This window comes from Apus apus, chromosome 2 (assembly GCF_020740795.1).
Source record: "Apus apus isolate bApuApu2 chromosome 2, bApuApu2.pri.cur, whole genome shotgun sequence".
Lineage (NCBI taxonomy): Eukaryota > Metazoa > Chordata > Aves > Apodiformes > Apodidae > Apus > Apus apus.
In genome coordinates, this window is record NC_067283.1 from 42635311 (window position 1) to 42660539 (window position 25229).

The window sequence follows — 25229 nt, forward strand, 5'->3', positions numbered from 1 at the left end:
GGTATAGATTCTGACTAAGAGACAGAAACTGTATCATAAAAAGTACAGATTTTTTTTTAAATAAAAACCTAGGCCCAGTCAAAGAAGAAATTGGAATTAATTTTCACAGCACTGATAGAGGAACCAGCACTTTCTTCTCATAACTTCTGTAAATGCAAGGCTCACTGCTTTTGGCAGTTATATTCTCAAAGCTGAGATCCATTAATAAACTACCAGCTTCTTCAGAAATTAGCATCATCCAGTGCCTAGTAAGGGATTTGCTTTAAATAAAATAATTAAGATAAACAAGCTACATTTGAATGACACTTGTGGATTCCTCTTTCCTTCTACATTTAAAAGAAGCTACCAGATAAATAAAAAGAAAAACCAGGGTCCTTCAACATCAAAAGCATTTACATGCATTTTCTCACTCCCTGCTGATGCCAGCAGAGTTGTTAACAACAATGTATCTTGACTATTAAACAAGTGAAGTGTGATGATTTGCAATTGCTTTTATACATAATTACACATATTAAGTAATTTGCACAGTCAGTACTTTTATACATTTCAGCCAAACCAAGGCTCCTGCCTTGGACACACAACGGTCAGAAGATATTTTAAAATATGCTTAAATACTGCACACAGAATTGTTAAAGTGTGTTAAGCAAACATTTTTTATAACTTTGGGAGGTGTTAGACATCATCTCGTGGGTGACTATTTGGCTCAAATAGCACCTTTAGTAGGCTAACAGTTACGCCGGTCAAAAGATTTTTCCTCTTCTTAAGAGCTTGTTCTCCCACATTCCCCTTCCCTAGTCACAAGAACAAGAAGCTCCAGCTTCCTATTTCACACTTTGCTCAGCTTGGACAGCTGGACAGAACTTGCAGCACCCTAGGAAAACTTCACCTCCTCTCTCAGGAAAGGATCTGACCATAGCAGCCAAGGGGTGTAATTGTGTAGCCTCTGTAACAGGGCATGAAAACTTCCTTGATCTGAAGATGAATATGAAAACACAAAAGCTCCAAGTCATGTTAGATGCAGCTGTTTACCTCTTGCACAATTCAGGTTTTGTGCTTCAGCCTTCCAACGGATCACTGATATCTTAATCAAAATTAGCAAAAATGTATCAGCTATATTTAAAACAGCACTTCAAATTGAGAGCCAACAGCATCAATCTCAGACAACACAATGCACGTAAGGAATCAGAGGAAGGAAAGATAAAGGTCTGGGAAGAGCTTCCTGGAATGAATCCTGATCCAGGCCACTTTCCTGGGGCAAAACTAAATTTCTGCTTAATAGATTATACTACCATAATAAAAATTATATGCATGGATCATGCTGCTTCCTGTTGTTCCACCAATTCACAAACTTCCACTTACTGCACCTGTCAAAAACACCATCTTTGGCTGAACTTTACAAAACTTCAGAATCTTACTTCTTTTATTATTTTTTTTCTTTTTTCTCCTTTTTTTTTTTCTCCTTTTCAAGGGCTAGGGCCCCAGGGCCTTCAAACGCAGGCTGCTGGTTCCAGGAAGATGTCCACAAAGCACTGAGAATTCTGCACTGCAAACAGTGCTATGCTCCCTTGCTTATTTCCATCTCTTCAAGGGTTACTCCCTTCTCAACAAATCATGAGTTCCATGAGTAAAGCGGTGCCTCCCTCAAGCCACATGTGCAACTCAGTGTCACTCATCAGCAAGCAAAGGGGAGGAGACTGGACTTAAAAAAAAAAAAGTAATTTAAAATAAGTCATAAATGGCTCAACTCAGCTGCAAAATTATACCATGAGATGAGTTAAATCAGCTGCTGCTCTTTATGTTCTTGCTGCAAAGGCCATGCTTCCACACTTCATTTGGCTTTACCAGGTGGTCAAGAATAAAAACATCTAAAAAAAATCTAATTAAACAAATCACAGTGTATCAGTGAGTAAAGCAGTAACTCTCAAAACAAGATTCTTAAATACCCTCATGTATTAAGAACTGCAGTTGGCTTAGCTGGAAAATAAATTACACAACTTCCTAATAAAAAGCAATTATGGGTAATTTAAATGTGGTTAATGGATGCCAGGAGTAACAGAATTGGAAATTATGACCTAAGGACAGATATGGACGAGGACCAAAGTAACACATAATATTTAAAAAAAAAAATATTTTAAAAAATCTGGTTTAGCCTTGGATTTTTTGAACTATATTCAATTCAAGATACTACAGAAGAACTGGAAAACCAAACAGCTTTATTGATGTCCCCAGCCATTATACATTTTATTAAAGGCAATATAATTTAATTTAAGCCATTCCAACTGCCAAAGAGCATTCGCTAGTAGAAAAGGCTTTCTTCAGCATGTTCAAAAACTTCTTCCCCGATCTCCAGGTCTCAGGTGCTCCAGGTGCCCTACAATCTGTGGGGTCTCAGAGTGAAGTGTTTTCCTGGTGGGCAGCACTGGTAACCAAAGTAGACAGCAGAAGGTGGAGAAGTTTGTCATGGTGAGAGACTTTCAGTGCATGAGATGCCCAATACGCAGCTGTGAGCCTCCTCAAAGAGTCGATGCTTCAGAACTGCCCTTTACCAAGTAAATGCCACAAAAGCACAAATCAACAGGCTGGTGTAGGATTTTGTGGGCAAGTTCTGCCCACAATCACTTAACAGGAAAAGGGGTCAGAAAACAATATAGTTTCTCAATTCAAAGAACAGTCAGCTATACTCAAGAGACAACCAAGAGGAAACAGCAACATGGAAGACCAAGTACCAAGCAGATGTTGTCATCCTAGTGTCTCCTAAGTATCTTAAACCAGCATAAAAAAAACCCAGCTTCTTTCTGTCACAGAACTGTCACAGTTGGAAAAGACCTCTAAGATCACCAAGTCCAACTGTCAACCCAGAAAAAAACCACCATGCCCACAAGAGCATGTCCTGAAGACAGAAATGTGTACTGACAATCTGTTAAGTGCTTTTACAACTAGAAGAGACTCTGTGTTTGCTACAGTCTGCTGTCTCTGTCCAAAATGTATCAGAGAAGCAAAAGCACACACCAACATTGTCAAAATACTGTTTCTAGTTTTCAGAGTGAACTTTTGCATGACACTTTGCACTTTCACAGCTAATTTCGAACATATAGGATACTATAAAGAAAAAAAGGACAAAAAGTAATAAAGTATCCACCATCTTAAATGGTTTGCATCTAACTAATGTCAAGTGTCAGATAAAACAGAAATGGCCTGTAGAGACCCAGCATGCTTACCTCTGTATTTGGTTGTAGTGCCTGTCCATCCTGGGCTGCCGATGGTACTATTGCCCATGTAATGTTGGCACTAGCAGAGGATAAGGAGCTGAGGGCACCATTTTTCAGTTGCTCTGTGGAGTGTGACTTGGGCCCAGCCCATCCCAGGATACCTTCTGAAGCAGAAAATGGGTGTCAAAAGAGACGGATTACAGATTTCTTCTATATTCATCTCATCACTCTGCTAATGCAAATGAACTGCTACCTCTTCTCTGTTTTCATGCACAGTTTGATTTCAGTAACAAAAATACTCTAGCCTCTTTTATGCCAATTTATCTGTGATATTTATTTTTTTTTAAGTCAGTGAAGGAAGACTGTAAAACGTTACTCCTACCACCAGACAGGATTATACATAAAGATTGTATAATCCAGTATATCTTAGTAATTACGCAAGTATTCTCTTATCCAGTATTTTAATATTTATTACATTATCCAAGTAAACATTACTGATACAGTGCAGGTGTTTGCTACATCTTATAAATATGGATTAGCACCAGCAAGGTGATACATCATGCCGCTTTTGCATCAGACCCCAGTCCAAAGCCTAGTTCAGGTAATATGCTCCCCCATCTCTCCTTTGTTTCTGCTTGAAATCAGAGTTTTAAGCTTAGCAGCTGTATTTTATTTGTCTGTACTATTAAAAGATCTGTCTAGATTAAGTGATAAAATGCTTTACTGGCCCCAAGACCACAGTTTAGAAGAGGTCTCATTAGAAAAATACACACTAAATATGAAATCAGAGCCAGACATCAAAACAACCTTTATTTCTGGGAGGGCACGCGATTTCCGGGATGGGCCAATATTTAAGGATGCCAAGACAGAAAGAACAATCAGTTAAAGTGACTGCATTTGTTCCTCCTTTGCTGCTCTAAAACTTAATATCAACATTTAAATCAGTAGCCCTCAGTGTAGGGCTTAAATTTCAGCTATTACTTACATAAAATATACTTGCTATAAAATGCAGCAATATGGATAAGAAAATTGCAGCTCTTCAGTCATTACCATAATTTGTATATGAAAATACAATTAGTACCAGTGAGTGGATCTCCTTTTCTCATCACAGACAATTTTTTTTAAGATGACCCAAATCAACACAAAGTACATTAAGGAACATGCAATTTCTTTTCTCCATGTCACCACGGTTACCACAGGTTGCCTCCTAATTAAAGTAAATGGTTTGATCCGGTGAGATGATGCTGAGTACTATTATATTAACACTGACATTATTTAAAAACAGGCCAAAATTCCTACAGCTGACCTCTTACCAATTACTGAAGATAATATAATTACAGAACACTATTCTCCTCTAAAATGGCACTAGAGTTATGATGACATGCCAAAACTTCTCATCTACTTAGAGTGACTGTGTGGCACCATCTTTTTTTGGAAGAAGCCATAAGCAAATAGTTAAGTATAAAATTATTTTCAAAGATCTGAGTAACCACCAGGGAAAAAAAAATCCAGTTGTTCGGTCTTTTTTTTTTTTTAATGTGTATTTCACACAATTACTCATATTTCCCATTGCCAAAGAACAAACAATCTCTGTGGCTCTGCTGTCAGGCCACATACTGCTAAGCTTTTTATGTTTCAATGACTTTGAGGACTATGCCAGTAGATGTTATAAGTCCCAGTTGGCCTATGTAAACCATGTGAGAGAAAATGCAAGTATCAAACAAAAGGTCATTTTCTTAGACTGGCTCTAATCACTGGTCCTACACATCAGGAAGGTAACATCTGCCCCCATTCCAAAGATGGAGTTAAATCAACACACAAATTTGGTATACATGGCAAGGAATGAAGAGCACAGTGACTGTAGCTGGGGTATCTCTTTGCCTGCTCCTGAGGTCCTGAGCAATTTGCTGCCAGGAACAAAGGATAACCCCAGATCCCTCAAAACAAGCCCCAATTCAGAGGATAATCTGAAGATCGTTTTGGTAGATCCAAAATGGATTCTCCCTGCATGGGAGGAAGGAAGCATACCATCAGCATGAACAATAGAACTAAAATGGAAAATTTAAATGAAAACATTGGCTGCTTGGAAGGAACTCACACATCTGTAAACTGTAAAATAAAATGTTCACTCTTTTTTATGTTAATAAGTACAGATTTCAAAGACCAAAAAAAAAAGCAAGAAGTTAAAATAAGCTTTTTTCACTTTTGAATAGACACAACTTTTATAGAGTGTGCCTAAGCTTCTGGCTCTTTGTTACTTTACAGTAACAAATCTCAGTGTATATTTCTGCTTCTCCTATATTCAAAACAGCTGAATATAGGATTATTACTGCTGTTTTCCTATTACAGAGAGACAAAAAAAATTAAAATTGAACTAACTTCTCTTTCAGTCTTCGAAAATAAGTAATCTGATCATTTTCAGGGACTCTCCATTTTCTTTCTGAACACACAAACTACTTGGCTCTCACTGTAAACAATTATTTTTAATTATACAATTTCTGTAAATAAGGACAATAAAAAGCTCCCACTTCAATAAATATACTGCAACACACTATACTAGTTTTCCTCTTTGGTACAATCCCACCATAAAAAGACTACTTCATCTTTCTCCACACATTTTGGAGACTCTTGAAGAAACAGAAAATGCAAGAACTATGGAAGTACGTTTTTCTGCTTGTCCCAAGTACAATGCCACCCTCACAAAACAAGGAATCTTGTAAGCTTAATCAATTTTAAAACAGATCTTAGCAACACGTTATGACCTAGCCAACACCAAGAGTTAAGGTGCAAAGGATAAAGCACATCTGTTTCCTCAACACCTCTGCATACAAGAAATTTTTTTTTGTTAAATTCTGTCTGCCTCGAACTTCACTACTTTGCAGAAGAGACATACACAGTAAAAGATATTAGTCATATGCGACAGAAACTTAAATAGTCAGCCCTCTGAACAAGTTGAAAAAAATCCCACACCTAGTTTCGAAGTGCCATCAGGGAATCTTTGATGATGTTTTAATCTACAAATCTCACTCTGAGATGTCAGCATTCTTGTATTACCCTAAGGGAGTTGCATATAACTAATATATTTGCCTGTTTTACAGGGAAAAGCAACGTATGAAGAGAAAACTCATCAGAAATAATCTTAAAATCAACTAAAACCAGAATATATACAGAAAGTGGCATAACAACATACCTCCTACTTCGCTCACATTATCAGTTGTACATCCAAAACATTCTTATCTGCACTAGTAGAAATTATTCTTACCAGAAGATAGTACAGGTGTTTTTCTTTGTCCCTTATCAAATCAAATTATGTTATTGGAATTTACTCTCCACAGACTAAGCTGCCAGTCTGCATATAACTTGATCCACTTTAATGGAGCTGCCATCTTTGCCACTTTATGGCACTCAAGATTTTCTACCACTAGTTCATTCTTGTTCTTTTAAAGACTTGAGGAAGAAAAAAACACATAGAAAACTAAATATATTATATTAAATAAATTTTATCTTCAAAGTTGGACAAGAATAAGAAGAAACAGCTGTCACTGTTCTGTATTTAAGGCAGAATTTTGCTCTCTTAGTCATAGCCAAAGACAGCTGACAGAAAGGTAAATTCAATTCTTATTTTGACACATTTCACAATTCTAAAGAAATTATCCAGAAAGACAGCCATAAATTATATAAAAGAATTCACATCCACACAGCTACTTTACTTTGCAAAGCACCACACTAATTAAAATAAAACATCTGCTTCTGCAGTAAACTATGAAAAAATGAGAAAGGATGTCCCAAATATACAACTAGTACATTCAGCCAGATCTCTTCTACCTATCCAGTGTTGGATCTGTGACTCCAGGAGTATAAACCCAAGCCTGATTACTCTGAAAGTTCAATGCATATGTACACACAAAATGAGAGTTGTTGTAGAAAATACCCAAAAATGAGCTTCTTTCCTGCTTCCCTGTAACACCAACTTCCACTGTAATGAACACACAACAGACAAATCCAAGGCACAGAAGAATGCTTCTACACAAGAAAGTACAGCATCCAGACACAACCCACTTTCCTTTCCCTATAGCAATACTACAGTTGACAAAACCTCATCTATTCCAGAAGGCACAATAGGCTGTATCCCACACAAATGCCCTCAGGAGAATCATGTTTGCTTTTCACAGGTGTACACAGCAGGAGGGAAGGAAATTCCCCTCAAAGAGAAGGTTTACGGGAGATTTTTCAGTTAGGCAATGCTGATAATTTTATTTTGTTGGTTCTGATTTTCTAGGTGTCTGATGTACCTTCAAACTATGCTTTTGCATGATGATTGATGCATGAAATCTGCTTAACATCTATCTCAATTCTCTAACAAAAACCTTTCTATTTTTAAGTCCTCCAGTCTTGGTTTATAGACTGAAAATACACATTTTTCCTGGCACAATTGTAAATTAACACCTACTGATAAAATTCTTACAATATACTGTAACTATAAAAAATAACCCCTTAACAAGGCAAAGGTAGGGCTTGAGGCCTTGACCAAGACTAGATCTGGATTCCTTCCCCTGCCAGGGATGGATGTGACAGTTTTGTCTCTCTGCTGAATCCTACAGCTGGCTGAACCAGCAACAGCAAGTGGCAGCTGCACATCTGCTTTTCAGATTAAAAAAAGTCACATGTGCTAAGGCTGTGCAGGGACTAGAAAATAATATTATCTTTCCACAGAAAAAAAGTACATATAAGGAATGTTGTATTAGCATTTAGATAGAAAAGCAAATTGGTTTGGTTACTCTCAACAAGACACAAGTCTAGTAATGTTGCATCTAAGAGAGACCTGACTGAACATCCCAAATTTAGTAAATTACACCAATAAGAATATGTTCTCCCCTGTCTTCCTGCCTCATTCATCCCTGCCCACAAGCATTTCAGGGGGTAGGGTGGTGGTGGCAGGGGCAGGGGATGTAAGCAATAAAGAGAACTCCTCTGCTCATTCTTCTCTTCTCCTGCCATCTCAGCTGCAGGAGAGTCCCTCCTTGTCATTTCTAGCTAAATTGAAAGCATTTAAATTTTGTCCTCTCTGACCATTTGTCTTCTCCAAAAAGGAGGCAATGGAGAATGGACCAAAATAAAGTTCAAGTACATTCCCACCCTCAAATCCAGAAACATCTTCAATCCATTTGCTGCCATGAGAGCCAAAATAAGCAGCATTTGCACATTCAAATGGACTTCAGAAAATCCATAGTGAGGATGACTTTGGGCTTTGTTTTTAAAGAAACCTCAGAAAAAAGAAACATTCTATTTTACATTTTGGAAAAATGGGTGAGAAACAGAAAGATATAGGAGGGAACTCCTATGAATGGCTAATGTCAAATGCAAGAAGAAAGAATGGATATATCTGTGCAGGCGGCTACTACAAGACAGGATTGTGTCTGCCAAATTACTGAAACAAAACAAATCAAAAAAAAGCAGACTTAAAACACAACATAAGCTAGTATAGCTACTATAAAACAAATGTTCAAGTTTGCTCTGTTAGCAGTTTGGGAAGGAAGGCTGTTCACCACAGCAGCCAACAGGCTCTAGAGATATTCTCCTGCCGAAGTCTACATCAACAGAAAAAAATAACACTAAGAGTTTAAAAATTTTGAAGGGAAGACAAAGGTTTCTTCTCCACATTGTTGTTTTAAAAGGCACCTGTTTCCTGCTTGCACGCCAAATGAACTCAAGCTTGTCACAAGACATATAACACTGATTAGCAAATACTTTACATGTACCTAAGTGGTGACACTCTTTGCCAATAAGAAAATCCTTGATATTTTTCTCCCCCCTACAAAAAGAACAAAATTACTAAATGCAAAAATGCTTGTAAAGATGCAATCCCTCACCCTAAACTCACTAGATATAACTAACTAATAATAATACTAGCTGTAACAACACCTAATAATATCAAATATATTTTTCGATTAAATAAAAACCCTACAAATAATGTAGCCAGTGATAAATGTACATATCTTTACTTAAAAATAGCTAGAAATTAATTTGACACTAACTGACATTACTTTGACTCAAAAGTAGAAAAACAAGGCAGGATTTTGAAAGACAATCACAAAAACCCTTTCTTGAAGCTTTTTAGGGTAGAAATAAAACAGGTATTGACTATACTTCAAGACAAGATTGAAGACTTCAGTTTAATCTTCATGTCTGCTTGTAGGCTTGAGGTCCAAGACTGACAACTCATGAGAAACATAAAAGTGAAGAGAAAAAATCATGGCATCCTTAAACTATTCCATAACAAAGGATGTCATAAAGTATTCAAAATCAAGACCTTCACAATCCTAGATTCTGGATAAGATTCCACAAAACTGAATGCCAAGCTGCTTCTTTCTTACTGACGTTACTGGAAAGGAAAACAATAAAAGTATTTACACCAAAAGAAAGGAGACTTTTTTGTTTTCCTGTTTAAAACTATAAAGGTCCATAAATTTGTTTAAAATAGCTACTATTTCATTCTAATCTTCATGCGTGCAATCTGTAAGTACTAGGTCAGAAACTCTCAGCTACTTTAAGTCCTTGCTTTAGAAGCAGTAAGATTGTAAAGGCTACGATGAACAAAGCAGAAACCAGCAGTCCTTGGATAATCAGCCATGAAGACTTCAAGGACAAAAGCAGAGCAAAGGTACAGAGAAAGCAGAAAAAGTAGATACATATCTATTTTTCAGGCAGATCTCTCTCTTTATGGCATAATAGTGACAGCTTTAGATGCTGAAGGAAATTAAACTCAAGGGTAAGTTCAAATTGCCAAAGCTAAGCTACTGATTATTTCCCATATTCCACATGAGCAGGACTGTGCTGCATTGCTGGACTGGACTGCTCTCATAAACTAGGCTAGAAGCAAAAAAATCAAATTCTTATCTGGTCTCTCTACAGAATTATGTGGATCCTGCCCCACAATGACCATTAGCATCTTGGACATCATGCAGCAGGTAATGAGATAGACAGCAACAGAAGGAAACACTTGGCAAGCAATTCCACAAGGCTGTCATCTCCCATGGGAAAGGCATTTGAGACTCCCTATCAAAGACTGCTTTTAAAAACTAATAAGAGTTACTTCATCTGACAGTATCAAGAGATGACAGTAAAGGTCATCTTTTGGCTGCACCTTCTGGGTATGAAATTAAAAATAAATAAATAAATTACCTGGAGGACAGAGAATCAAAATAAAATATATAGTTTCTCAGAATTAAGAGTTTGCTAGAGGATTACTTAAAAGGCATTATTCTGATTAGGTATGAATTTATGCAGCTTTGATGACTCTGAAACTCTACCAACTCAGCAGAAACACTAAGTCTACCAAAGTATGCCTGGACAAAGATTACATGAGTAGGAAAACCAGTAATCAAGACTTTCAGGCCAGGTTCTTTCCCAGCAACTGTGTTGCTTAACAAGGCCTGAGGAAAAAAACAAAACAAAAAACAACCCATTTCACAGACTCTGAGTCAGGAAAAAGAGAGCAAACATTTCAGCAGCTTTTAGGTTTTGTTGTGTTTTTTCTGTTTATTTTTTTAATTACATACCAAAGAATAAGCACACGTGCATGCTGAAGAATTAACTATTTGCATTCAGATTCTCAGTTACACCAACAATGCTGGTGTGAACCAGAGCTAAAGAATTTTGATTCCTGAAATTATTCTTGTACAAGTTTAACGTCTTAGGAGGAACAAACATTTATTTAATTTTATTAAACACTTTATAGTCATGGTGTTCCACTGTTTTCCAAAATAATACGGGATTTCCTTTCAGCAACTACTGATATTATGCCTGCTTTTCTCTGTTCTTGTGCACAAAAAATCATTATCAAGTCAAAATACAGACACTGATTTAACAGAAGATTCTTTGGACACAGATTCAAGAGTATGTGCAACTCAGGTCATCTGTGTCTCACAGTTCACTTAGATCATGTGGACATGAACAACAACCACCAGGGACTTTGAAACTAGAAAGTGACTTTTCTTTGAAGGATGCTTTTCATCTTTTTTTCAAAACACTCTCTTTTGAAGTGAAATTATATTTTGAAGTTCAGTTAAATGCATCTTATCTTTACTATTTAGATAGAAAATGCAAAAAAACCTTGCACCTTCAAGAAAACCAGAATACAGAAGACAAGAAAAAAAGTGTTAATTTATGTTCCTTTATGAAACATATCAAAATTTGGATGCAGAAAAGTCATTAAATACCATATAGGTGTTTTTACGCTCTTTCTTCCAAGAAGCTTTTTACATCATTTGCCCACTTCTCAGCTGACCTCCTTTCATTACTATTCTCCCCACAATGGGCATTCTCCAGGGGGCTTCCTAAGTAGCTACCTCAGCAACCCTGAGGGCATATGCTGCCCTGTAATAAACCCACTGTAAGTAAGGTCAGGCTGAGGGAGGATACTGTTAAAGCACTTGAAGAAAGCATAAAAAGCCACCCAGCTTCCAGAGTTCTGCTGCTGCTGCTCCTCTTGCATTAAGTCTTGATTCTGCTCTTAGACTAGGCAGTCCAGTCTGTGTATGGAAAAACACTGACCACCCTTTCAGAAAACTAAAGGTCCAACTTCCAACATCATGGACCAGGATGTAGAACTGGGTGGACTGAAAAAGCTGAGCTACACAGGGACTCAAAGGTTCATGCCTGCAGAGCTCAATGCAGAATCACACTGTTTGATGTTTTAGGACCATAAAAATTTGCCACCATTTTGGGTTTGTTGGTTGTTTTTAAATAGCAGCATGGAGAACTCTTTCCAGATTCAAAGAAAACGATATACTGGTATAAATCTGCCTCAACAGCATTCTTCCATGTAGACAACTAGAAACATTATTTTCAGTATAGTATTGCACAATATTATGGGCATTTTTATTTTAAAAAAAATATCTGTATTGTTATTTCAATCTAAAAAAAAAAATATCCAAAAAACTTAAAACAAAGAAGCAGGTTCTGCTCTGTCATTAAAAATATAAGCTTATCTATCCAGAGGGATTGCCATCCAGAGGGACCTTGACTGACTGGAGAGGTGGGCCAATGCCAACCCCATGATGTTCAGCAAGGCCAAGTGCAAGGTCCTGCACCTGGGTCGGTACAACCCCAGGCACAAATACAGGCTGGGGGGAGAATGGATTGTGTGCAGTTCTGAGGAGAAGGACTTGGGGGTGGTAGTGGATGAGAAGCTCGACACGAGCTGCCAGTGTGCGCCCCCTTCAAGTACTGGAAGCCTTCTCTTTTCTAGGCTAAACAGCCCAAAATTTTCTTAGCCTGTCTTCATACCAGAGGTGCTCCAGCCCTTTGATCATCTTGGTGGCCCTTCTCTGGACCCTCTCCAACAGGTCTGTATCTTGAAGGGGGCCTACAGGAAAGCTGAGGATGGGCTTTTCATCAGAGAAGATAGTGATACGACAAGCAGTAATGGTCTTAAACTGAGAGAGGGGAGATTTAGGTTAGATATCAGGAAGAAATTCTTCACTATAAGGGTGGTGAGGAACTGGAATGAGTTGCCCACAGAGGCTGCTGATGCCCCCTCCCTGGAGGTTTTTAAGGCCAGGTTGGACGAAATTTTGTGCAACCTGATCTAGTGGTACGGTTCCCTGCTCGTGGCAGAGGGGTTGGAACTTGATGATCTTTAAGGTTCCTTCCAACCTTAGTGATTCCATGATTCTGTGATCTACCTGTTCCCCAGGCCTCCCCTTTTTTTGTCTTCCTGTCTTCAGAATATGATTTCCCTGAGAAGGCTTAGTACAATCTATTTTCCTCCTCTCTTTTGATTTAAATAAATTTTGCATATTTTTTTAGGCAAATAAAAAAATAATGATACTTGAGGCTGTACAGCTGTTACAAGCTGCCCACCTCAAGTTGCCTCTCTGATGAGTGGTTAATTTTTCCTGCAACAGTATCTAATAAAAAAACCCAAGGCACCAAAACTGATACCCAAGAGAGCTTGTTCTCACCCGATGACAGTGTCCTGCTATGATGCTGGCCCACTTGATGCATGCTTTGCTGTAACAGAGTCAGGCATTCTCCAAGGCAGCTCAGGGTGGCAGCAGAGGTAGCTTTTAAAAGCAGCAAGTCCTGATCCAAGGCAGAAAGGGGTCCAGAACTTGGGAGAGCTTCAATGGCTTGTACAAGATTCTTCTGTTGTCCCTCAACTTGGCTCATGATCTGTAAAGGTCCAAAAACAGCTGCTGTCATAGGAAATACCACTATGTAACTGTTAAAATCTTATGGGTGACTAAATGTGAAGAACTACCACAAATGGATGTTAATGTTCTGATCCAAACATACCATATACTTACCTACAAAAACGAAGGGCTTGAGACTATCAAAGGCCTGTAAAAATGTCAAGACTATGTTAGAGAAAATCGTCTCTTAAAATACTAGGTTCATAGTAGGTTTAATAGTGTCACTCATACTTTCTGAAAGTCTTGTAAGGAAAGGTATGAAAATTCTACTTCCTTCTCCATTATTAATTTAGGCTGATTTTCTTTCCTTTGTATGTGATCTGAGACAGGGAAGTTACATTGTCATTCCTCCTCCTTTCCTGCATAAAATTTCTAATCACAGATTAAGAATGGACATTTTTCATTTCTCAAGCATCAGTAAGGAATTATTTTTACAAAATAAAGTAACCAGTAAGCTTACCGACATTAGCATAAGCTGCAACTTATACTACTGATTTACTATCAGATACGAATAACAGCTGTCATACAGAAAGTTAATGTATCTAGATTAATCCAGATGAAGACAAAATACATGCTTGTATAGAAGATAAAAACAATGTTATTTGAGCAGGCAGTTATTTAAAGGAATTCCAAAATCCTTCCAAAAGCCAAAAGAAAAAGGAAGTGTTTGACATTTCTCTCTCAAATTTTACAGCCTGTAGGATATTTTACATGCACATGGCAAGCCTCTTTTCTTACACTTACCTTGCAAAAAACTTATTGCAAAACCTTATAGGTTTATACTTGAGTTACCCAAAGCTTGCAAAAAAAGTATCTGAAGACTTCACAAACAGCAAAGATTCAAGCTTCATTTATCCAAAGTATTATACTGTAGAAATGTATTGTTATTAACTTCCTTGTTTTTTTATTATATTTATTATATTTTCTAAGTATGGCGTGCTTCCTGTAACTTCCCTATGCAGTGATAAATAGACTGAGTATGCTGAGTGCACTGAAATGCAAGAAAGGAAACTGAACTCAAAGATGCAAATAACCATCCTAATAACCAAAGAAGTTAGAGCAGAAGTTAGTGAAAAGATGCTGTTGCAAGGTTCATATGGAAATTTTAGCTAAATGGTTTGCTGAAGGTTACAATAACATTTTAATAGTCAACATTTAAAACAGAGGTCAAAACTTCAGTAGAACCACAGTAAATTTTAATTCCATTTGACAGAAAACAAGATCAGTCAGAAGGTGACACAGACCCCCACGATACGCAGCCTTAGGGAACCACTAGAACCCCAGGCAGTGCTCTGAGAAGTCACACATCACGTAACTGAGCTCCACAGCACAGACAGAGGGCTGCTTCAGAGCGCGAGTGTCTGTGGTGCTCCTGGTTTTGTTTAGTTCCTCCATCAAGAGAAGAGCTCAGGGAGGGAAATTGAAGGTACAGCTAAAAGGAAAAGTATAATCTCCCTGGAAGACTGCACAATATAATTCTATGGAAAACTGTTTCTCTCCTTTTCCCACCCTGTATAAAAGTCTCTAGAGTCACAGAACAACTCTGTGGCAAAAGGGGAAGGAAAGAATGTATATTATTAAAATAACAACTTTTTTAAAACAATCATTGACAAAAGATTTTAAGAGTTCAAGAGTGGTTGTTCAAAAAAGAGTAAACCAAAAGACAGACACTAGACTATGCAGCTATAGCAATATCCTCTGTCTTGTGGGTCTGCTCTTTGCTGTCTTGGGAAGAGAGGAGGCAGAGCTCTTGATTTATCAACACACTGAGCTGGTTTCAAAATGAGAATTAAAAGCTTTGATTTCGAGAAAGTGAAATTGTAACTTAACTTCTCCAACACGAAATAACTTTCTTAATATTGAATTACTTTGCTCCTATGCAGTGCTGTTTGGTTTTTTTATCTTACAGCTCTCTGTCTGCAAATAAAGACAGCTCAAAGTAGCAGTTTTTGACTTCCATCAACAGCAAACACTGTTTGCCCCATCTCCTCAACAATTCTCAACCCACTTCTCTTTCCACTCTTCTTTCAGCATTGGCACCCCCTCTTCAGCTATAAATAGCTTCTCATAAGATGGAAAAGAAACTGCATATTTCCACAAATGCACTCAAACTTCAGAAATACAACTCTATGCTAGATATAAAATAGAAAAACCAAAATAACTATCAGAGCTGTATGTATGAAAACAAATTATATGTGTGCATAGATCTAACATTAGTAGGTCTGCATTTACCTAACTGCAAAATGTAAGAGGAAGCCTTGGGCTAGGAAGACACCAGCTCATATGCATGATTTGCTCCTTTCTCCATCTTCACCCTGCAGCAGGACAACAAGCAGACCACATTATGTGCTCCCTATTAACAGCTTTCCTGAAGCTTGAAGGAGATGCAAATCTTTCAGCCTGCCAGAAATTCTCAGGTATTGTCTGTATTCTTGTGACAGGTTGACCCTGGCTAGATGCCAAGTGCCTGCTAAGCTACTCTATCACTCCTCTCGTCAGCTGGACATAGGGAGAAAAAAAATGAAAAGCTCATGGGTCAAGGTGAGGACAGGGAGATATCACTCACCAATTGCCACCACAAGCAAAACAGACCCAACTGGCGGAAATTAATTTATTACGATTAAAATCAGAGTAGGGTAATGAGAAAATAAACCCCAACTCTTAAACACTTTCCCCTCACCCCTCCCTTCTTCCCAGGCCCAGCACTGCTCCCAGCTTCTCTACCTCTTCCCCACCAGCAGCGCAGGGGGAGGGGGAAGAGGGTTGCGGCCAGATCGTCACACATCTTTTCCACTGCTCCAGTGCAGAGTCCCTCCCATGGGAGACAGTCCTCCATGAACTTCTCCAATGTGAGTCCTTTCCAGGGTGCAGTCCTTCACAAAGAGACTGCTGCAGCATGGGTACCCCATAGGGTCACAAGTCCTGCCAGCAAACCCCCTCCAGCACAGGCTCCTCGTGCCAGGAGCCTGCTCCAGTGTGAGGCTTCCCACAGGGTCACAGATTCCTCCGGGTGCATCCACCTTCTCCAGCGTCAGGTCTTCCACAGGCTGCACGTGGATGTGCTCCACTGTTAACAGAGAATCTGCAGAAGAATCTCTGTTTCATGTGCCTGGAACACTTCCTCCCCCTCCTTCTTCATTGACCTCAGTGTCTGCAAAGTTGTTTTCTCTCATACATTCTCACCCCTCTCTCTAGCTGCAGTTGCTGTTATGCAAGGCTTTTTGTCCTCCTTAAATATGTTATCACAGAGGTGCTACCACTGTCACTCATTGGCTCAGTTTTAGCCATCGGCAGATCTGCCTTGGAGTCAGCTGGCACTGACTCTATTGGACATAGGGGAAGATCCTAGCAGCTTCACACAGAAGCCACCCCTATAGCTCCTCCTTGCTACCAAAACCTGCCACCAACACAATTCTTCTGAATAACACTACCCACAAAGAAACCTGCTACTCGATTACATCCTCACAGAAAACTGAATGCAATGGGAATTATCTCTGATGTTTTCCTCAGTAGGTCATCTGCTCTCTACCTCTCCCTCCAAAACAGCTGATTCACAACTGTTGTTGCTGCCTGTGTCCTCCTGTCCCTGGCTGATCTTAAAATCCTGTGTAATTGCTTTCCCTGTTTACCCCAGCCATGACTCCTTCACAGCTGGAACTGTGCCTCCTGAATCTTCCTGTTGTGAATGTATTCCCAAGCGTGATGTATGGGACCAAACAGTTACGTGGCCAGATCCCAGATGGGTAAGTAGAAATTATTCTATTCACAGAGTCACCACCACAACGTGTAAAAAGACAGGTAGGAAAAGCTATAAGATACCCTGGACTTGGTTCGAAGGGACCTTAAAGATCATCTAGGTCCAAACCTCCCGCTATGGCAGGGGTCCCTGCTCATAGCAGGGGGGTTGGACCTAGATAATCTTTGAGTTCCCTTCCAACCTTAACAATTCTATGATTCTATAATTTTATGAATTGCAAAGAAATTAATGTCAGATGTAATACGAAGAAAGAATGTTGTCATACACTAAATAAGCTAAAATTAGCTGCTAAAAATTAATTTAAGAAATAATAATGAAAAATGGAGGTGCTACTTTCTGTGCTAAAAGAAAATTAGTTATTCAATATTTTGTTAAAATACTAGATGATATATTTATCTTTCCAAGCATAGAAATCATCTTACAAAATCTGAATGTCATTTTTTTATTTAAGACTTCGATTTGTTTCTGAAACTAGTGAGAGAGATATTCCCAGTTATTAAGTATTTTTCCTCTCATCCTAAAACAAAGATAAATAGAAACTTCTCAGGCAGATAACTGAATAGCCACACCTAAATGAAAGAGCATATGACTGGATTTGACATTATTTTACTTACAGTGGAAATGCTCTTGTCATCCAGACTCCAGGACTAATACGCCTAAAGTCTTCTTGTCCAGCCCAGATGGGTATTATGATAATCAGAACATCCTTCCTTCTAGAATTACTGATCCTACAGGATTTCATCAAACTGACAGTGTTATCCCAACAACCTAAAGCAAACACCTGCTTTAAGCCATCTACAAAACTACCCAATCCATAGCTTTCTCAGAGGCATCTCCCAAGACACAGTGACTTCAAGCCCCCTGAAGCAAAGGAAGAATTGCATCAGCCATATTACCTCAAAGAGCAAGCAGATACCTTCCATTTGTCATGCAGGCCATGTGGAACAGACCAAGAAAACAAGCAGTGTCACCAATCCCATCTTTATTTATACAAGTTAAATACTTCAGATCTTCTTATCCTTCTTTTGGAATATAAAACCTGAGGAACATTCTTCAGACCTCCCGAGCCACTTAAATTGTAACATTTCGCATTATCCTTTTATGGTATCTTCACACATATTGAATCCTTCTATAGCAGGCGTTAAGATATGCCTACCCACGTGTAGCAAAAAACCCAGAACACTCCAAAGAAAAAGGAAAATATTATTTTAGCACTGAGAACTGACAGAAATTCTGTAATGACAAGCTCCTCTGTGATGTGATAGTAATCATTCATCAAGAAGACATTTAGCTCCATCAGTGTTAATAACTCTCCTTTTCTACTGTAGTGTTCCCTGCACACCACCACCAGCAGCACATTGTCTGCCTACTTATCTCTAGGCAATTCCTCTGAAAGATTTAATATAGTGATTTTTATTTTTAAATCCTTTCCATTGCTGCCTGCAGGCAAGTTGAAAACAATTATTAAAAACATGGGAAAATAAACAACACAGTGCTTATATGAAAAACAGAGAATCCATAAAAATAGACAGTTGTGTGGGAAAAGCTTTAGATATTTAAATAACAACAGAAATGCAACACAGATCACTGTCTTACCAACCCTAAGTCAAGCTGCCCTTGTGAGAAGCTTACCACCTTCAAAGGCTGGGAAATTGCCCATTTGCTTCTTCACTTTTTTGAAGTTTTTTTAAGAAGTGTGATAAGAAAACACGGTATCTCTATCCATCATGCACATATATACACTTTCTGGAAATATTGGTAACTTGCTTTTAGACAATAGCACCAAAAGAAAAACATTTCAGAAGACATCAAGAAAGGACATGAGGAGGGATCAGCTTTTCAAACCACCCTAGAATAAGTTGTGATATGAGTCAGGACCTTGATTCTCATTGTTAAACAAGCACATACCACAGGATTTGGGCATGGATTTGTTTTAATTATCCTTAATATAAAACACTACTTTTCTTAAAAGCTAAAGCAGATGGGTGACAGAAGAGAAGGAAGTCCACACACAAAAAATAAAAACCTTTTAAGTTATTGTAAACCAAATACATTGGGTTGCCACGTAAACCTAATACAGTCACCAATTCTGACCTTGAGCAAAGACTCCTCTTGCAGTCTTGACCTGTATTTCATCAACCACAATAGAAACTGTCATATTGGAAAAATTAGACAACCAATATATGTAAAAATATAATATATATTTCATATAATATATACGTTATACTATATACATTATATATATTATATACACGTACCAAGTATATATCAAAACTTAACACAAATACCTGGACCTCCAATGTCACTAAAGAAATTGTACCAGTCATTAATTTGACGCACTAGCTACCAATTCAGTTCAAGTTCACAATTCCAACTTAGTATTTCCATGAAACTTTCCCACATTCAATTACTTATTCTGAAAAAGGAAAGAGCATAAACACAAATGCAAAAAGATTTCTGTAAGTACTCTGAATCACCAGCACAAAAGGTATACCTCTCCAATTGAGAATTCTGTCAAATTAAGGTAACTTCTACAAGTGCAGTAAAAGTGATATTTTTTAATCCCACGTAAAGCATTTTTAAGTTAAACATTTGCACCTAGCCACTGCAGAACAAGAGAACTTTTGCCTTGGCTTAACTTCCAAAAAGCATTCTCAGACTACTCAAGGTCACTTGCTATGTGCATCTTACTACTTGGCATAATAAATTTTCTAGTAAGGATTTATAGACTTTTCCATTCTTCAGTAAATTAACATCCATAGATTTTTTTAATGGGATTCCATCAATAGCATGACAGCTAAGAAGGCAAAATTAGAGTGTAATATAGAACTAAAGTGAAAGAGCTAAATACACATAAGTTGCTGCTACAAGTACTGCAGTACTTATCCCAAAACTCTTATGAAGAGAATTTTGCATTTCACTTTTAAAGGCATCTAGTGGAGAAGCATGTACAAGGCCAGATGACCACAAACATGCTTGAATTCCATAAATAACTAATCTGTCCATTTTGCTTACAATAAAACCTGAACTTTTGACCAAAAAGGACCTCTCCTTGAGCTGCAAACAGAAGGGAATTCTATCCACAAAGCCTGTATTTGGATGAAGATCCACAGTACCCTCTGTGAACATTACTATGCTAATGAGAAAAAGTATTTTAAAAAAAGATCCTAGAACACCAAGTGAGATATTCTGAAAGCATCTTGGAAAGATGGAACCAGATAATGACATCCATACCAATTGTCCTTTCTTGATAAATGCTTCTCTCTCATTACAGAGAATAAGCTCGTAATTCCCCATTATTGTCACCTCAGGGTGGCAGCTGGCTTGACCTCAATTATTTTAAAGAAGCAAACAATGAACAGTAGAATTGGAATGACTTGTTACATAATAGTTATTAAGGCTTAAACACATACATCCTATCAATGAAGCTTCAAAGGAGCAAATTAATTTTCACTTGGCATGTAATTTGCAGACAGAGCCACAAAAAGTGATGGAACAAACAGAATTATACCTCTGACAATCAGAATGGCAGCTAATCACCAGGGTGCACTTCTTTCTCTTTTCAGTCCTTGCCTCTGCTTTCACAATTCTACTTCTTCCCTTGGAGGAATATGAACATAAATTTCCCCTAACCCCATCCACTATTTTGTTCCTTTTCCCCAATCAGAAATCCACATAATCTTTGTTAAAGGAACAACTGAAAGACCAGTTGGTACTTATCTTCATTGTCTCAGGTAAGAAAACATTATTTCCTTAGGGGGTTTTGTTTTGTCCTTTTTTGTTCAGCCTTTTCATTGCATGCTCTGCAGGGTGGTTCCTTGTGAGGAAAACCTTACAGGACAGAGGAGCAAATATCATTACGACTTATTCTAAGAGCGAAGTCTAAGACAACCAGAAGAAAAGAAGGTGTGGAGGATGCAGTCTGGCACAACCATCTCCTGTTCTTAGCTACTCTTTCCAGTCTGCTGCTTCCGTTGATGCTGCTGCTGCTCCAGTGGTTGCCATCAGTACCTCTAGAGGTATCAGCTCTCCAGGGACCTCAGCACGCTCCAGGGAGCAAATGTTAATTACAAACTTCTGTCATGCACTTTTTAAATTGGCTAGTTAATTTATTCATATACTAGACATGATCTTATGGTCTATTCTTTACACATCCAGTTCCTATTTTACATCTTTAAGTTCTGCAACTTGAGCAAATGCTGCGTATCCTTACAACATAATATTGTTCTACTTTGTGAAGACAACGTTCATTAAACATTTGATGGACTACAGACTTCTTACTCATTGGTAAACCCAGCAGCTTATTAGTCAAACTTCCAGTCTTCCTTGCTGTTAATCACACAGATACAACAATGAGACTTTGTCTCTTGTAGGTCTGCATACTATTGCCTTAGCCCATAAGGATGCTGGATTTGGGGGAGGGGGAAAAAGGGGAGAAGGGTCTATTTTGTTCATCGGTCTGCAAGTCTGAAACATTCCTTCCAGTACCAGAGGAAGAAAAGTAATCTGCCTTCCCAAGAAATTCCCAGTCTGTTGCAACTCAAGATAGCTGGTCCTTCTCTTCAATGCTTTGAAACAGGCAGAAGCTCAACTTCTTTTCAGGAAGAAAAGGAGCTGGCCTAACTACCTGTTTTACAAAAGCATCTCTCTGTTCAGAACAAATGACAGCATATACTTCACAGTATGTCATTGTCCTCCGGGACTTCATGCAGACACTCTGGATTTGGATGCAAAATACTCCCAAAGACAATCTGACTGTCCACAGTGAGTTTCTACAAACTCTGCTTCTTACACTGGGCAAATAGAGAGACACAAGAAAGAGGTTCACCACACATGATCCTCACCACTAGAGAGGATCTAGCAGTTCTGGCAGGATCCCTGAGAACGCCTCCAGAAATCCCAGTGAAACAGATCACTACTTCAGACCAAAACAAATCACATTCTTCCCTTTGCTACCTCAGACTGACTCCTTACCACACCTCTTTATGATCACAACTCCAGTCTGAAGGTTAAATGCATTCTTTCTGTATTCAATCTGTCCTTCTCCTCATCTGATAAATTAGTTAGTAAACGACAGAAAGGAAACTGGAGGAGGGGCAGAAGAGGAATTACAGAAAAGACCCTGTGTCATGGAGACAGACTGGGACAAAAAATGCCAATCTTGCCAGAGAATGCTTTAGCAAACAGACAAGCTTGGATTTTCTAAACTAGAGAATGCTTTTAATCTTAATCAATACTCTGAGATATTCAGGTTCCCTGGAATGGCTTCGTATTTTTGGCTGGGGAAAAAAAAAAGAAGAAAAAAAACACCACAAACAAAAAAATCCTCACCTTTTCCTGTCATCCTCCCAAAATTTGCAGTTATTCTGAGAATCCCTTCTTCCTGCTTAAGATGTGAAGAGGAGAAAACTTCTCCCTTCTACGCCAACATACATTTCAGGTTCTTCTCCCCATGGAAGATTTACAAACAAACCAAAGTACTAGAATAGTGGAGGAAAATAAAATTCCTCTGATACTGTCAGCTACCTTCAGAGTGCTTCATGGAGTTATTCCACACGTCTTTAGGTGAGAAATCAAAGCTTTTTAGTAAGAGCTGGATGCCATAATAAATACTCATGTGAAAGAGCATAACTCAGACAAAATGTAACAATGAGCACTACTTTTCCCCACAAATCAGAGTGGTGGGCTATACATTTTCTGCAAAATGATCAGTATCAATCTAGCACTAGTCATTTTGCCACTGGAGGCAGGAGATGTCCAGAGATTAGGATCTACTGCAGGAGATAGGAAAGATGTTCTTTTTGTCTGTTGTGTAAGCGCTCCCTGCAGATACTCCACAAATGTGAAGGTAACGCATGACATTTGCTACCAGTATAAGGTCTGTACCAAACCACAACTCCTAAAGTGCTGGGTTCCTCCATCAAGAGCTCTCTTCTTGAGCATTTGCCAGTGTAACTGTTATATTAACCATATCTTACTAATAGTCACCTACTGAGACTTACTGTTTACTATCAAAATACAACTCAAGGGGAATAGAGAGTTGGGATCTTGAGGTAAAATCACAAAAAGTAGGCAGTGGTTGCCAAGGTTGCTTCCCCTGCCCCAAGTTGCTTCTGGTGATCCAGAACAAAAAATTAGAGAAGGAAAAAGTTCAAGTAAGTCTTGGATACAAGTGGCTTTCATGCAGCCAAGCAGGAAGCATGCTTGTATTTTAAACCACAGAATGCAGCATTGAGAACACAGCTTACAAAAAACATCTTACAGGAAATCATTCGTACACAATGTGACTATAAAAATTACCACAAAATCTGCAAGGAAAGTAATTATTTTTTGTGACTAAACATTGTTCAGAAGCAGATGTAATTGCTTGCGTGCTTCTGAGTGGCAGTTCAGAAGGATGACCTTGGTGAAGTTAATAGCTATAGCACAGACCTGGAAAGCATATTTTGATTATCAGCAATTATGGCACATTTGTGAATATTAAACATTCAGAAGAGCACCTAAAAGGTTGATAGTCATCAAGTCAACATCAGGATTCATGGAAAAATTCTATTCATTTGCCACAATACAGCATATTACTGATAAAACCTGCTTTTTGTAGTTAGAGTGAAATTAGCTTTCAGAAGAGAAAAAGCCATGTTGTACTGAAAATAAATTACACATTTCAATATGCGTAGCTTCAAGGATGAGGAGGTTTCCCTCAGAACACATGTTGATGAAAAATGTAACTCTTTTCTTTTTCTTTATTTTAATTATTCCATTCCACCTGGGAATATAGAAACACACATACACCTGTTCATAGTACTCCAATATCCCCAACAGTACTTATTCAAATTTCTCACGGATACTTCCAGTGCTTTTTTTCTTTCCCAGCTTATACTTCCTTTCTTCCCCCTCCTGGTTAGCCACCTAACTTGTAGTGTCCAAGCATAAAATAAAATTTCACTTCTGTCATTTAAACAGCTCTCAGGTGTGTAATATACACTGGAATGACATTTAGTTTTAATCAGAATAGATACTCTTGCCATTCCTGAGCCTTAAATAACAGGTACCTCTATGACTTTTGACAAAGCATTCCAAATCCACTCCTCTGAACTTCTCCCCATGTCACAGAGTTGACTGTCAGTGGGTTTAAGCTGACATAATCAACTTCACAGCATTGCAATGATTCAACATACACTACCATGATTTTGAGCAGCCAATTTATGACATACTGTGGCATAGCTGAACGGCATTCACATAGCAAGTTTTCCACAAATCCCTGTGTTTTGTGCCTGCCAGCCTCGAGCTACCAATAAAACTGCAATAGGATAAAACTGGGGATCTCAGCGAGATTCACAAGCAGTCATCCAGAACACTGTAAGTACCATCAGAAGTACATGATAACCAGCATCTGTAAGAACCTAAGGCTGTTTCCTAAGTGGGAGGCAAATACATGAAGCATAATAAAAATTAAAAACAATTAAGCAACTACAGGTATACATCCAGTACCTGTAGTACAAAGCGACTTAAGTGTATGTCAAATTTAGGCAGGCGTAGTTCAGTTTAGCTTGCTCAATGGAATGTTGCTAGCCATCATGTTGTTAGCCATATTTTAAAAGCATATTGCCAGAAATCAGAATTGCAACCACAAAGCAGATAAACAGCTGGTTAAAAGCATCTGTGTAACACACAAAGCTTCTAAAGCATTCAAAACCTGCAAGCCAAGCAGTAGAGATGGGGATCACAGTAAGAATATGTGACAAAAGCTGCTAGACATCAGGTCTTTGTTAAATAACTGATGACAGCTACAGTGTTTACTACTCATATTTGTTGTAAAACCAAAGTGTTTCCTGTATTTCTTAGTTTAGCATGCAGCATTTCAGGTGTTATGCAAGGAGTTGAAGATTATAGTAAGTCCCTCAATGAGCGTGTATAATTATGTAAACTGAATGGTACACTTAAAATATATGAGCCATTTCTATGGTTACTTGCTCCTGGAGGGCATTTACATAAGTACTTGCTGTACCTAATACTTGAAACTTGGCCAACCACCTAATATTACATTGTCATTTATTACCACTTAGA

At 38.3% G+C, this 25229-nt stretch overlaps 1 protein-coding gene and 1 long non-coding RNA gene across 2 annotated transcripts in view; one reads left to right on the forward strand and one right to left on the reverse strand.

Annotated features, from left to right (window-relative positions):
* Window positions 1-25229, reverse strand: part of OSBPL10 (oxysterol binding protein like 10) — a 115030-nt gene that overhangs the window by 37121 nt on the left and 52680 nt on the right. The window contains exons 5-6 of the mRNA XM_051612895.1: window positions 13175-13385; window positions 3219-3373 (exon numbers count right to left, since the gene is read on the reverse strand). Coding sequence (XP_051468855.1) covers window positions 3219-3373; window positions 13175-13385 — 366 coding nt within the window. The remainder of the gene's footprint in view (window positions 1-3218; window positions 3374-13174; window positions 13386-25229) is intronic.
* LOC127381923 (uncharacterized) lies at window positions 16808-21433 on the forward strand. The gene is made up of 4 exons (XR_007888827.1): window positions 16808-16914; window positions 17040-17148; window positions 20830-20896; window positions 20972-21433. It is a non-coding gene; the product is annotated as an uncharacterized LOC127381923 (long non-coding RNA).